At 33.7% G+C, this 15,971-nt stretch overlaps 1 protein-coding gene across 1 annotated transcript; it reads right to left on the reverse strand.

Annotated features, from left to right (window-relative positions):
- Positions 1-3,024: 3,024 nt before the first annotated feature.
- LOC144842754 (GTPase Era, mitochondrial-like) lies at positions 3,025-7,405 on the reverse strand. Its single transcript, XM_078699274.1, has 9 exons — positions 7,310-7,405; positions 6,623-6,930; positions 6,365-6,442; positions 6,153-6,199; positions 5,902-5,963; positions 4,962-5,758; positions 4,639-4,788; positions 4,077-4,157; positions 3,025-3,782 (listed from the first exon to the last, which is right to left on the reverse strand). The coding sequence occupies exons 1-9, from the start codon at positions 7,383-7,385 to the stop codon at positions 3,672-3,674; spliced, it is 1,710 nt and encodes a 569-aa protein (XP_078555400.1). The 5' UTR covers positions 7,386-7,405; the 3' UTR covers positions 3,025-3,671.
- Positions 7,406-15,971: the final 8,566 nt, after the last annotated feature.

Here is a 15,971-nt window from a genome sequence, read left to right on the forward strand (position 1 = left end):
TGAATTTTTAAATGCGCGTGCGCGCGTAACTTCTTGTGAAACATGTTATTTTTAATCCATAGAAAGTTTGCCCTTGATATGACTTAAATTTTTACCAAGTGTCAATACAAAATGACTTTTGGTTTATAATCTATGACCAATCATTGAAATTCATAAAATTGCGCGTAACTTACGCTGCGCGACTCTAACGTCATTAAAAATATGGAGGTGCACAACTTCAGGTAAATGTCCATATAATGACAAAGTTATACAAAAGATATATTCACAAGCAATAGGGGATATGCGACGCACAAAAATCCGGGAAAGAAAGAAGAATAACAAAGAAGAAGATGAAAAAAAAGATATTTACAATCACATGGGTTATCCGCAACTAAGTTGCGGATAACCAACTAGATTTGAACTCGTCACTTTGACGAGTTCGGGTTATCCGCGCAAACGCAACATGCACATACTTTAAACTATATGAACCTCGACAATTATTATGCCATCCTATGACATGAAATAAATATGTTTACAGTGCTGAATTGTACCTATTTTGTAGCATACATCATATTACAGTATTTACAGAATACACTGTATATGTTATATACAGTGTAGCATAGACGAAATTACTAGACCCATCTTTTAAATCCAATTATTAACACGATGACATCATCAAATTAACATATAAAATAACAATTTTAGAAGATAATTATCTAATTAATTACATTAATACAAATTTGAAGAATTTTGGGCACGTAAAAGTGAGATGCGTTCTCGTTTAAACGCAATGAACTTTTACGCAAGAGATGAAAATATGACTTTTTGAATTCAACTGGCCTTATGACGTCGTCATGACATCTGATTGGTAAAATATTCACATGAATTCGTATCTACAATCCAATAGCTTTCAGAAAACGTTTTAATCATGATTATCACTTTTTATTCTGACGAGCTATAACAGATTGAAATTTACTGTAAAGATGAAATTAAGTGACCCACGTTATTTACATTTTTAGACATGATGACGTTATAAAAATTAAAATATTTTTAACTCATACAAAAGATAGTTGATTGTCCTAGACATTATTAAAATATCGGAGGAAATGGAATTCGTATAAGCGAGATGCGCTCTATTTAATGTGATGAGCAATAACGAAAGAGTAAAAAATCCTATATTTTACATTCGTGTGGCCATACGATGACGTCATAACATCCGAGGGGTAAAGATTCTGCATGAATTCATATCTACAACATATCTGCTTGCATATTAAATTAAAAAAATTGGGGGTCATGGATGATCCTGAAGAGCTATAATAGATTCAAAATAGACATAATTTTGACAATATTTTGTCACTTTTTCAACTAAAATGCACGCAAATGGTCTAAATCAACATGTTCGTATGACGTCATTTTAATTTGAAATGATGTCAATCTTTTTTAAAATGACTAGGTAAGGCTGTAAAATCATAATTCAAGAGAAAAACACATGATTTTCATGCTCCGTGCGCACCTTACGCGTAAATTTTTTCGCGCGCGTGGTAATTTTTGACATGCTCAAAATGTCATCATCAGCGTAGAAAGTTGATTAGAAATTAATTTTGCGCATTTTGAAATTTTAAATGCGCGTGCGCGCGTAACTTCTTGTGAAACATGTCATTTTTAATCCATAGAAAGTTTGCCCTTGATATAACTTAAATTTTCACCAAGTGTCAATACAAAATGACTTTTGGTTTATACTCTATGATCAATCTTTGAAATTCATAAAATCGCGCGTAACTTACGCTGCGCGACTCTAACGTCATATAACGAAGTTTCTTGCACATCTACAGCTACAGGTCAATCTTTTGACAAAGTTATACAATCTTATGTTGACAAGGATGAGAGATATGCGTGCAACAAAATTCCGGGAAAGAAAGAAGAACAAAGAAGATGAAAAAAAAAAAAGATATTTACAATAACAAGGGTTATCCGCAATACCTTACGGTTGCGGATAACCAAAAATATTGATCTCATACAATTACAAGGAGTTATCCGCTTGGTATACCAAGCGGATAACTAATTAGTTTACGAGAAAATCGCGTTTGAAGTTTGCAATGAAATTCTTTTTGATACACGCTGAAAACTCACTCCGTAGCAACGCGGTATTTTGGTCTAAGACACAATGACGTCATACCAGGAAGTGTGTGCGATATAATAGCAGCGTGCACATCATAGTCAATTTGACTGATTTCAGACGCCGTTTTAACCTATTTAGTCACTCGAATTAACTATTTTGCACTATTGAAAAACAGCATTATAACGTCAAGCTTATTTTAACTGGTTTCGGAGGTGTTTACGATATCAACAGCGAAAAACCAAGCAGGCCTAGCTAGGCCTATTCAGATTTTCGCCGTCATCGCCTGTAAGACCTACTGATGGGTGTTCATCAGGCCGTGTATGGCAGCGGTGCATCGACATTGGGGCTGGCGTTAGTAGTAAACTAGCCTAGACAAGTTTGGCGCCTTGCAGAGTCACAGCTTGCTAGCTACTTACATTGTATTGACGATTTAATACATTTGTTTGTTTTATAACTTGGAAGATTCGCTGTAATGTTTGGACTTGAATCCAATGAGTTTAAAAAACATTTAAGATGAAAGGACTGGACAATAAATTAAATAAATAATTAAGAGCCGATTGGATATATAAAATGTATAAAGAAAATTATTTATTGACAATAAAGCTAAGCCCAGTAGTAGTAGGCCTACAACCATAATAAAATTAAGGCCTATAGCCCAAAAAAATATAGAAAATACAATTGAATTTATGACGTGAATTGTTTTTGACTTGTCTATTTTACTATGGAATAAACAAATACAGGCTACAGCTATTGCAGAACACTTTACTTTGAATATTAAAATCGTTTTTATTCCAATTTACGACATGCTGTGTGTAAAATGAAAATAACCTCACAAAAATGTAAACAACTTTTTATTTCCGCGCGTAGAGCGTATAATATCTAGCGCGTTGACCAATAACGTTTGTTATTGCGATGATGCGCCATAGCAACACAGGCAGTTCGCTGTTCCAGAAACTTCGAAGAACCGAATTTTCTGAAATTATGTCATAGTAAATCAAAGTTTTCATTGGTTCCTTCTTCAAACTCCGCCCTAAAACTTCCATATTTGGAATGTCAAATGGATGAGCTTTATTTTGATGTGTGACCTTTCAACATTGTGCAGCGAACTGGCGATCAAAATGTCGTCAAACTCTGCAACTTTCAACTGAATTTACGCAAAATGTTAGCGTAGATCGTGAATAAATTGTTAGGCTTGAGGAAAATACATGTTTTTAAAACTCTCTTTTTTCATAATTTTAATTAAATTTCGGGAGTTTAAATCAGGTAGACGTATTCTTAAATAGTGAAATATTTCGAAAATGCAAAAACATGTAATCTGCCAGGGTAGTCGATTTGGACGTATTTTGACTGATTACGTGAATTTTGAATTGCCGACAAAGAGAGGGTTTTGCGAGATCGGGTCACATATAATAATAACTAACTAATTTTATATTTGACAGTACATCGTATCATTTAATTCCAGAAAACTGTCACCAGAAGGGCGTTGTCTCAAGTTCGGTGCTTCTAATCTGTAAATCCCAGAAGATTTCACAACACATTTGTTTTTGTTTGCGTGCTTATAATTTAATCAATTCTATTTTGCCAAGACAACGCTTAATTTCAGCATAATATCACAGTGGAATGCGTCCATGAGGTCTTGCTCACTACATCTAGCAATCGTACGGATCCTTCGCAGAATTGATCCCTGTAAAAATAAAATGAGTTGTTATCATCCTTATAATCATTGCATGTCATAATCATCATATGGTCATAATCATAGAGTACTACTTTGCATCTGAAGGAGCTAAGCAGATTGGTCAGATGTATCACCCTTACTAATAATAAGTAATGGTAACTTTACACATGAAGAAACCTTAGTAATTCTCTGTGATTTGAGTACACAGTACAAACAAGTACATTATCAGAAGCAAAACATGTAATCAATTAATCAAGTCACAATTAATGTTAGCAGTCATCATAAAAACAAAACAGTACTTACATAATGTGACTTTTTGTAGCAGATAAGTTTCTGGTTGATTAGCAAAGTACCACTTTCATCATAATCCCAGTATATATTTCGCTGCAGGAAATAAAAAAAATCATTTGCATTTAAAGGAATATGGAAATGTATCCACAACAAACTTATTAGCTAGTCTATGTTCTTTAGACTGAATTTCAACTTGATATTTGGGAAAAAGATAAACATTTTAACACACATTGCTTTTCATATGTATAATGCTTGTGTATTCACATAAACAATAGACAATACAGACTTGGGGCAAGTCTACCTATTGATCTATGTCAGTGTATCATGAATACAATGCAATGCAATGGGAGAAGTAAAATAAAAATAATATAAACAGCTTACAAGTCTCATAGACAGACAATGGAAGTACTGTACAAGAATTTGACAAGGACACGGACAAGATAACGCTTGTAACATAACTACCAAAACGTCAAAACATTCTCAACCATACTGTTCCTTTTAGAAACACATGGTAACTTTAGTAGAGTTTATTCTAACTTTAAACAATAAAGACCACACTTGTTCAAAATCGCACCTGATCAATGTTGTAAGGAATTTCTTGTTCAAGACATTCCAAAAGTTGTTCTCTAATGGCATCTTCAAGAATCTGTAGCGGACTAAGATCTGTAACTACTTTCTTATGATACTCCCATTCTTGTGGCGTAGCTTTATCAATTACAAACTCCTATATAAATAAAACATAATTGTGAATTTCAAAACTAATAAACAACATAATTATTTAAACTCATGAGACAAGCTTTTGCTTTTAGTGCAGGCCCCATTTGTTATTGTTATAACTGAATAAATGTGTATGAATGAATGAAACATGCATCAGTAAGCAAAACAAATTAATGATACCTTCAGCTCTTGGACACCATCTCCAGTTTTGGCCGAAATCATAAAAACCTTCTCAAAGAGATGCCATCCTCTACGGCTTTTAAATTCCTTAAACAACTCTCTTTTTCTTCTATTAGCTTCTAATTGTTGGTTTTTTTCATCATCAGTGTTGTCCGTTTCTTTTGGTCGATATACCTTTGATATGCCATTTAGATTGTTAATATATTGATTTAGAAATTCTGCTTTTTCCGAGTTTAATCCAATCTCGTGATTCTCAAAAACAATTTGTTCATCATTATGATTTAATGTACTTTCTTCTAGATGATGATTGGACAATTCCTCAGAATCTAATTGGTTATTTGTTCTCATATTATGTAAACTTTCATTATTTAAATCTTCTAAACTGTTTTCCACATCACAGCTCTTTGAATGTTCTGATAGTCTTTCTTCTTTAGATGAGGCAATGTCAAGTCTTTCTTCTGTTTCTCCTCCTTCAGTCACCTCAAGTTCTTTATCCTTCTGTTCATTTAATTCAGTTTCCTCACCTATTCCTTTGTACTGCAAGTATTTATTTCTAAACCCTCTATTTTTAAGAAGTTTCTGAGTCAATCTATCACTCATTTCGATTGCTTTGCCTTCAATGATACCATCTGTCAACAATGCCGTTAGTTCCACAAGACTCTGTTTGTTTTTCAACATGTCTACTTTGTTTAAGACAAGAATGCAAGGAGTTTCTCTAAAGTTGTTAAGTTCTATTAGAATGTCCGTACTGATCTTTTTACATGTCCATTTATCAGCTACATCTACAATCACTATGACTGTAATATAGATGGAAGATGTTAAAAAACAATTCTAAAAACGACGATAAACATATCAAGTACAATACACTAGAATACAATGTAAACAAATTCTTTCTTGTAGTTTTTGAGTTGTTTTTTTTTGTATTCAGTAATTCACTTACTTAAATCGGCAATTGACAGAGTAGACTTGGGTGATACAATCAGCTCTCTTGGCAAAGCATGGCTAATAATAAAAGAACATTTGATAACGATGTGATTCTGCTTTTGAAGGAAGTTGACAGGTACAGTAGAGTTAATCCATCGTCCTAAACTTATTTAAGGGCCCTTTACTCAATAGCCCCCGCCCAAGAAACATCTAGTATATCTACTACTACTGAATTTTTAAAAAATATGTTTTTTTTTAAACTGTTACCGTCTAGCTGAACTCATATTCACCATTCCGGGAGTATCCAAAATGATCTATAAACATTTAAAAAGAATTTAAAAATTGAATTTTGTTTATTATAAATAAACAGTTATTATTCTGTCAAAAATAGATATCAAAGAGTAGTTCATTTTATTATAGCTGTCAAAAAGGGGGATTTCACCCAGGAAGTTTATAGAGATTTCCATTATTCTCCTTACCACTTGAGTATCACATTCTGTCAGCACTGCTGTTGCTTGGCGACGTGTAGTGTGTACTTTCTTTGATACTGCACATATCTGTATAAAATAGGTTCATGTATGTATTATTGTGGTGATTTTAGAAGGATTACAAACAAGTGGCATTAAAAACAATGGCATTCCATATATACATAACAATGGTCTAATTTTCAGAAGAATGAATGTTAACTTTATACAAATTATTGGTACAGTGTATATCTCTAGCTTCATTTTTCTTACCCTTCTACCAAGAAGTGTATTTACAAGTGTTGATTTTCCAGCATTCGGAGTGCCAATAATTGCAGCTCGGACACATCTCGGATTTTCTGGCTGAACAGGTGGTTTGATTAAAAGTAATTCTTGAGCTCCTTTATCTGGATTTATTGGCTCAAACACCTCAGTGTCTTCTCCATGGCCCTGTAGTACATCGTCATCTAATGAATGTGTTGACAGGGGCTTCTTGTTTACCTGCGACTGTGAAACACATCTCAAGGGATTTTTTGAAATGGTTGATTTAAAACCGTATGCTCTGCATGAAATAACCAAATCTGAAATTATTAATAAAATTATTAAATAATAAAAATTACAAACATAGGCCACACCTGGTTTTAGTTAGGCTATATAAAATAAATGCCTAATTTGAGGCTTAGTCTAAGCTCTAGCCTAGTTAGTTTGTTTGTTTTAGCCTAGGCCTGGTTAGTAGGGGCCTAACTACTACTCTCTAGGGGAGAGGCTAGAAAGGCGCCCTAGCTAGTAGTGGGCCTAGGCCTAGTCTATAGACTATAGTATATATAGTAGGCCCTCTCTATTCTAGTAGTTTAGTTAGGCTAGACTCGAGCGAGGGCCTAGCTAGGCTAGTTAGGCTTAATACAGTTTTTCGCTATCTATCTAAAAACATATATTATTTAAAATATACTACATATATACTTTTTCTACAAGTTGATGACTCAAAGGAATAAACCCTTATAAACTTGAACACGTTCCGAATAATGGAAGTCGCCATTGCTGTTTGTTTGTGGTCTGACGTTGGGGTCGTACTGCGTCATTTCATAAAGTACAGCTGTTGTGTCTACAAAAACACACATCAAACTTTATGTGACAAAAAAAATGACGAAAAAGTATAAATGGACTATTATCAGCTTTTCATTCATGTATACTTTGTGGCGTAACTGGTAATGCTGCTCAGTTTTGTGTACTATCAGCTCTCTCGAGATTGGGTTCGAACCTCTACGGATACTTATTTTTTATTTAATGGAAAATGATTTTTTTTTCTATTGTGAAAGAGAGATATTTAGAGGGTTGAAAATGTCAGGACTAAGCATGAATTAATGGACCGTTTTTAAAATCAGAAACACATTCATTTTCCATTAAATAGACTACCATTTGCAAATTAAAGGAGGGAAGCTGTATAGGTTTCCGCTCGTAAAATTGTTTCTTTACATTATTTGAATTTCTAATAAAGATTAACAAAATCAAAATTTAACAGTGTGGCGTGTTGACCGCGAATGACTAACATTCATCTTCCACAATACACCTGCACAACTCATTTGCATAACAACGGCGGTCATTATAATGTGTGCCATTGGCTGCGTTCTCTTAAAGAGGTCGTACATTGACTATGCAGGTCAATAGACTGTGGATAGCCTTAAGTTGATTAGTGGAATATTTGTGAATATTTATTACGTTTGTCATGTGACACGTCTTCATAACGAGGCTGTCATTCATGGGCGTATACGTACGCAGTGACGGTGCGTTTATACAAAAAGTATACGTACGTACATTGAATGTCTAGGCCGATAAGATTGTGAATAGCCGTAAGTTGATTGGTGGAATGTTTGTGAATATTTTACTGCGTTTGTCATGTGACACGTCTTCATAATGTGTACGCAATGACATACACGTGAGAATGTGTGTATACGCTTAAACCTACTAGTTTTTACGAGATAATAAAATATAAGAATTGATGAATTATTATTTTAAAAGTATTTTTACATTGATTAAGCATATTTGAATACTGTTCGACAATACAGTGTCAGAAATCTCTCTTTAAAAAAAAATACAATATTCATAAAAAAAAAATACCCGTCGAGGTTCGAACCCCAGCCGATAGTACTCAAAACTGGGCATTACCCGTTAAGCCACAAAGTACATGACGGAACAGCTGATAATAGTCTATTTATACGTGTATTACGTAATTCATCATTACGTCATTAATATCTTATTAACCTTGCTAAAACCAAAATGATCAGTTAGCTCAGTCGTCTGACCGTCGTGTTAACACACGTATGTCGTGGGTTCGATTCCCACACTGGTCGGTGGAATAGAGTTAAGGCTATGCGAGCCACTGTGTTTGGGGTTCACAAATCATACGTCCCCCTTTCCACCACACATCATGAGGCGACAACATCAATGCATCTGGTGATGTGGTGGAAACGACCCCAAAAGGCTGTGGCAGGGCCTTAGTGCTGAGGCAGGGAGAGCACATTTACCATCTTTTTTTTTTGGCTCTCGCCAACTGCTTTGATGGTTTAAATTTTATGTTTAGCGCCCTCAATTTATTTTAATGTAAAAAAAGGGAATTTTAATTCTCTTCGTTACGTGTTTAGAAGAGAATTAATTTTATCTCATCGTAGTTTGGTATGCCGTACGTTTGTTATGCAAATGAGTGTGCACATGTGCTGTGGGAAAGATGGTATTGTTAGTCATTCGCGATCAACACACAACACTGTTCAATTTTTATTTTGTTAATCTTTTACATTAGAATATTATAATTCTACCGTTACACATTATAGTGTATTTTTAAATATCCGTTTCATGCAAGATATTGTATTGTAGGCCTACTATGATAGAATAAATAAATAAATAAATATGTTTTAAGCAGATCTTCGAAATTGAAGCATATGAAGTCGAGTTTTTTAAAACCCAACCTAAAATTCGCATTTAGATAGTTGAAATTTAACATTTTAATTATCAAAGGTGATAATTCTAATTGTTTTCTAAATTATAGAAATATTAAAATTAGTAAGTAGGCTTTTGTGTGCTCGCTCTGTTTGTATTTCATAATTTTGTTTTGTTGAATTACCGTCACGGCCGCATGCATTGCATGTCTCACACTTGGGAAACAATCACCATTGTATGGCTGGTCCTGAAGACTTATATATTTCGTTTCATAATTTCCGAGGACTAAGCTTTCATTCTTAGCTCTGCCCCAACCATGGTGAGCTTAACTGGAGACTTAATATTTAATTTCATATTTCAATAAATATTTTTTCAAAATTGTTTTTGCTCTGCCTCAATAATGGTGGGGTAGTGAAGACTCTTATATATCATTTTTCAAAGTACTATAGATGTCATTTCTGGGGACCTCGCAGCTATTTTAAACAGTTTGGTAAGCCCTGCGTTGTTATGCAAATGAGTTTGTGCAGGTGTAATGGGGAAGATGGTATTGTTAGTCCTACTGCGGTGAACACGCCACAAAATTAAATTTAAAAGTTAAATTTTGATTTTGTTTCGGGGTTTTATGGTGTCTATTTAATGGAAAAATTAATCCCATACACTTTTGTTTATGATTTGAGGTCCACTTGCCTAGGCCTGACATTTTCAACCCTCCAAATATCTCTCTTTCAAAAAAAACCCAATTCATAAAAAAAATATCCGTAGAGGTTCAAACCCCAGCTGAGCACTCAAAACTGGGCAATGCATCTGGTGATGTGCTGGAAACGACCCCAAAAGGCTGTGGCAGGGCCTTAGTGCTGAGGCAGGGAGAGCACATTTAACATCTTTTTAATTTAATTTCTTTTTTCAACCTGTATTCGATCGCGTAAATTTTCTGTTTGGCGCCCTCAATTTTAAATGACATTGAAGTTTTTTTTCATCGCAGGTGTACGAAACGGTTTGGTATGCCGTTCGTTGTTACGTAATGGCTGTGCAGGTGTAGTGTTGGAAAGATGGTATTGTTAGTCATTTTCGCGGTCAACACGCCACACTGTTAAATTTTGCTGGTGAAGATTGTTTTGCGGTCAACACGCTACTGTGCTTTACATATTATTTTACCGCACCTCATTATACTGTATTTTGAAATATCAGTTTCATGCAAGATATGCATTGTTAATATGTTATGAATACAAGTTTATGGTAGTTGGCGTGTATGGCCATAATAAATATGTTTTAAACATAGATACAGTATAATTTAAGCATAATTTGACCCATTTGGCATGACCATTATGCTAGGTATAATTTTAGAAAATCTAGCATAATCTGGCATAATTCGGGAAAACCAATTCTGAAACATATTTCCCATGATCTAGCATTTTTCCTAGTATTTTTGCAAAAAATCTAGCATATGAAACCTGATAACCTTTTTTGGGGCCTTCCGATTTTGTGGTACATAAAACATAGTATAAGTATAAGTGCAATTCTGGGCTCTATTTTCATTATTAGCTCTGCCCCAACGATGGGCTAGTACTGGAGACTTAATATTTAATTTCATACTTCAATGAATAGGTGCACTTTCAGGGGACAAGCTGTATTGTCCTAGTGTGAGTTTTATACAGTTTGTTTTAAAATCATAATTTAAAATCACGTAAAGTTCCATTTTTTCGGGGGTGAACCTATGCAGCTCTATTTATCAAAATTGTCTTTGCTCAGTCAAGCATGGTGGGGTACTGAATATTCTTATACATGTTGTTTGAAAAAATAATAGATGTCATTTCCGGGGACCTTGCAGCTCTATTTTAAACAGTTTGGTACGCCGTACGTTGTTATGCAAATGAGTTTGTGCAGGTGTATTATGGGGAAGATGGTATGTTAGTCATTCGCGGTCAACACGCCACAATGTTAAATTTTGATGTTGTTAATCTTTACATTAGAAGATTGTTCAAATCATGTAAATAAAACATTTTCTAGGCGGGAACCTAGCAGCCCTTCTCTTTTAGTTTGCAAAATTAATCTCGAAAAGAACTCCCATGTGGAAAAGAAGCCCACCCAAGAGTACTGAAAATGAAGGAGCACGTGGGCTTCTTTTCGAGGTTTTATGGCAGTGTATTTAATGGAAAATAATGCCATTAAACTTTGTTTCTGATTTTAAAAAAGGTCCACTTGTTTAGGCCTGACATTTACAACCCTCAAAATATCTCTTTCAAAATCAAAGAAAAACAATATTTATTTTCAATTCCAAAAAAAAAAAAAAAAAAATATCCTTAGAGGTTTGAACCCAATCTACTAGAGATGAAAGCACCCAAACCTGAGCATTACCCGTTACGCCACAGTAGTACATGACTGAACAGCTGATAATAGTCTATTTATACGTGTGTTACGTAATTCATCATTACGTCATAAATATCCTATTAACTTTGTTAAAACCAAAATGACCGGTAGCTCAGTCGCCTGAGCGTCGTGTTGACAACACGTGTGTCGTGGGTTCGATTCCCACGCTGGTCGGTGGAATAGAGTTAAAGGCATGCGGCCACTGTGTTTGGGGTTCACAGAATTATACGTCCCCCTTTCCACCACACATCATGAGGCGACAACATCAATGCATCTGGTGATGTGCTGGAAACGACCCCAAAAGGCTGTGGCAGGGCCTTAGTGCTGAGGCAGGGAGAGCACATTTAACATCTTTTTTTTTATTTAATTTTTTTTTCAACCTGTATTCGATCTCGGAAATTTTATGTTTGCCGCCCTCAATTTTAAAAGAAATTGAATTTCATATTTTCATCGCAGGTGTACGAAACGGTTTTTTGGTATGCCGTGCGTTGTTATGCAATGGTTGTGCAGGTGTGTGGGTAATATGGTATTGTTAGTCATTCGCGGTCAACACGCCACACTGTTAAATTTTGATTTTGTTAATCAATGTTGCTACATTGGTAGCGAAAATGTCCGATTCATGCAAGATATTGTATTGTATTATGAATAAACTTTTATGGTAGTTGGTGTGTATGGCCGCACCGTCTTCGGAATAAACATGTTTTAAACAGATAGTTTGTCTCCGATGGTTTTTGTATATGGTTAATGGAGAGTGAAATAAGATCAAATATAGAACATTTGCAAAGATGCCGATTTCTAGACCAATTTCGAAGCTTAGACTAATTCCGCCGCCGGGCTAGGCCTTATACGAAGTCGAGTTTTAAAGTATAAAACCCCACCTAAAATGTTGAAGTCGCATCTGGGTAATTCAAATTTTAACATTATAAAGCACCTAGAGGGGTCAGTGATCCATTAGGCGCTATATAAATACTGTTTATTATTATTATTATTATTATTATTATTATTATTATTATTATTATTATTATTATTATTATTATTATTATTATTATTATTATTATTATTATTATTATTATTATTATTATTATTATTATTATTATTATTATTATTATTATTATTATTATTATTATTATTATTATTATTATTATTATTATTATTATTATTATTATTATTATTATTATTATTATTATTATTATTATTATTATTATTATTATTATTATTATTATTATTATTATTATTATTATTATTATTATTATTATTATTATTATTATTATTATTATTATTATTATTATTATTATTATTATTATTATTATTATTATTATTATTATTATTATTATTATTATTATTATTATTATTATTATTATTATTATTATTATTATTATTATTATTATTATTATTATTATTATTATTATTATTATTATTATTATTATTATTATTATTATTATTATTATTATTATTATTATTATTATTATTATTATTATTATTATTATTATTATTATTATTATTATTATTATTATTATTATTATTATTATTATTATTATTATTATTATTATCATAGGTGATTATGTATAGTTATAAGTATAAGTGCAATTCTTTGCTCTTCATTATTAGCTCTGCCCCAACCATGATGGGCTAATACTGGAGACTTAATATTTAATTTCATATTTCAATGAATTATAGGTGCACTTTACGGGGACAAGCTCTATTGTCCTGGTGAGTCTTATATAGTTTGTTTCATATAATTTAAAATCATGTAAAGTGCCATTTTTTCGGGCGGGAACCTATGCAGCTCTATTTTTTTTTAATTGTCTTTGCTCAGCCCCAAGCATGGTGGGGTACTGAAGATTCTTATACATGTTGTTTGAAAAAATAATAGATGTCTTTTCCAGAGACCTTGCAGCTCTATTTTAAACAGTTTGGTATACCGTGCGTTGTTATGCAAATGAGTTTGTGCAGGTGTATTATGGGGAAGATGGTATTTTAGTCATTCGCGGTCAACACGCCACACTGTTAAATTTTGTTGTTGTTAATTCTTTACATTAGAAGATTGCTCAAATCATGTAAATAAAACATTTTCCGGCCGGGAACCTATCAGCTCCCTTCTTTTAGTTTGCAAAAGTACTCTCGAAAAGAACTCCATGTGGAAAAGAAGGCCACCCAAGAGTACTAAAAATGAAGGAGCACATGAGCTTCTTTTAGATGTTTTATGGCAGTCTATTTAATGATAAATAGTGCCATGCAACTTTGTTTCTGATTATAAAAAAGGTCCACTTGTTTAGGCCTGACATTTACAACCCTCAGAATATCTCTTTTTCAAAATAACAGGAAAAAAATAATTTATTTATTTATTTTTTTTTTATCTAAAAAAAAAATATCCGTAGAGGTTCGAACCCAAACTACTATAGCTGAGAGCACCCAAAGCTGAGCATTACCCGTTAGGCCACAAAGTAGTACATGACTGAACAGCTGATAATAGTCTATTTCTACGTGTATTACGTAATTCATCATTTCATCATAAATATCACATTAAGCTTGTTAAAACCAAAATGATCAGTTAGCTCAGTCGCCTGAGCGTCGTGTTGACAACACGTATGTCGTGGGTTCGATTCCCACGCTGGTCGGTGGAATAGAGTTAAAGGCATGCGGCCACTGTGTTTGGGGTTCACAGAATTATACGTCCCCCTTTCCACCACACATCATGAGGCGACAACATCAATGCATCTGGTGATGTGCTGGAAACGACCCCAAAAGGCTGTGGCAGGGCCTTAGTGCTGAGGCAGGGAGAGCACATTTAACATCTTTTTGTTTATTTAATTTTTTTTTTCAACCTGTATTCGATCTCGGAAATTTTATGTTTGCCGCCCTCAATTTTAAAAGAAATTGAGTTTCATATTTTCATCGCAGGTGTACGAAACGGTTTTTTGGTATGCCGTGCGTTGTTATGCAATGGTTGTGCAGGTGTAGTGGGAAAGACGGTAGTGTTAGTCATTCGCAGTCAAACACGCCACACTGTTAAATTTAGATTTTGTTCATCAATGTTGCTACATTGGTAGCGAAATATCCGATTTATGCAAGATATTGTATTGTAATATGTTATGAATAAACTTTATGGTAGTTGGTGTGTATGGCCGCACCGTCCCAGAATAAACATGTTTTAAACAGATGGTCTCCGATGTTTTTTGTATGGGGTTAATGGAGAGTGAAATAACATAAAATATAGAACATTTGCAAAGATGCCGATTTCTAGACCAATTTCGAAGCATAGACTAATTTCGCCGCCGGGCTAGGCCTTATATTCCCCGCCCTCTTATACAATGTTTTGATGACATTATTTTGGCCATGTGCCTAGCTTGCTGCCACCTCCCGCATCATTTTTCCTCTGGCCTAGTATATAGTTTAACTTGTTTTTTCAAGTCCATCAAAATATTTTTACTGGACGGACGTCAGCATAAACCATTTTGCAGCTATTTTAATATTAACATGCTCTTTAATAATAATATTATTGGACATTATATAATTGATATTAGTGTTTTCACAATGTATAGTATGTTTAAATTTGCTTTAATGCAACAGTTTTTTTTCTAAAAATGACTGGAGCACCATTTTTTTGGGTCATATCTACATATTAGTCTAGTCAGGGAGTTGTTATTTGTATTCTAATAACAACTCCCTGGTCTAGTGTTGTTTTGGGATAGAAGTTTTCAAGCAAACAGAGCTTAAAAAGGTGATTAGATTTTCATTTTCCTAACCCTATTTCATTGAATTTTATTGATCAAAATGTGGCAAAAAAATGTAAAGGTTGTTAACTGAATTTTGCATCATGTGAGTTTATTTTTCCATTTTCAATTGAATGGTTGGATAATAAAATTTCATGACTCGCTGCTCGCACTTTGTACTCTCCGGGTTCTCACTCTAATCATGGAATAATATACTAAACTTGCACTCTGACGTAATAGCTGAATAGTATGTTTATTGAACATTACGTGACCACACAATAAAACGACAACGAAAATCTATTCAGGTGTGTTGTAAAGGATTTAGTGGGGTTGATGTGATGTGCTTTATATGACTCAGTATAAGTTTCCCTTGTTATGCAAACAGCTCAATGGACCTGACCAACCGTAACATTACTCTAAAATAAATATAAGTAAGTACCACAACCTATTGTTCTCCTCAACCTGTACACTCATCATTTGGTAGACTTAAACATTTTCCAATATGATGATTTAATCTCTAGTTTTCATACTAAATGTCTTATAATGTTCTCAGATGGTACAGGAACTACCAATCCGTTGTATGTTTTAATTTGTTGTTTAAAACGTTATTG

The sequence above is a fragment of the Antedon bifida genome, chromosome 5 (assembly GCF_963402885.1).
Source record: "Antedon bifida chromosome 5, ecAntBifi1.1, whole genome shotgun sequence".
In the NCBI taxonomy this organism is placed as follows: Eukaryota; Metazoa; Echinodermata; class Crinoidea; order Comatulida; family Antedonidae; genus Antedon; species Antedon bifida.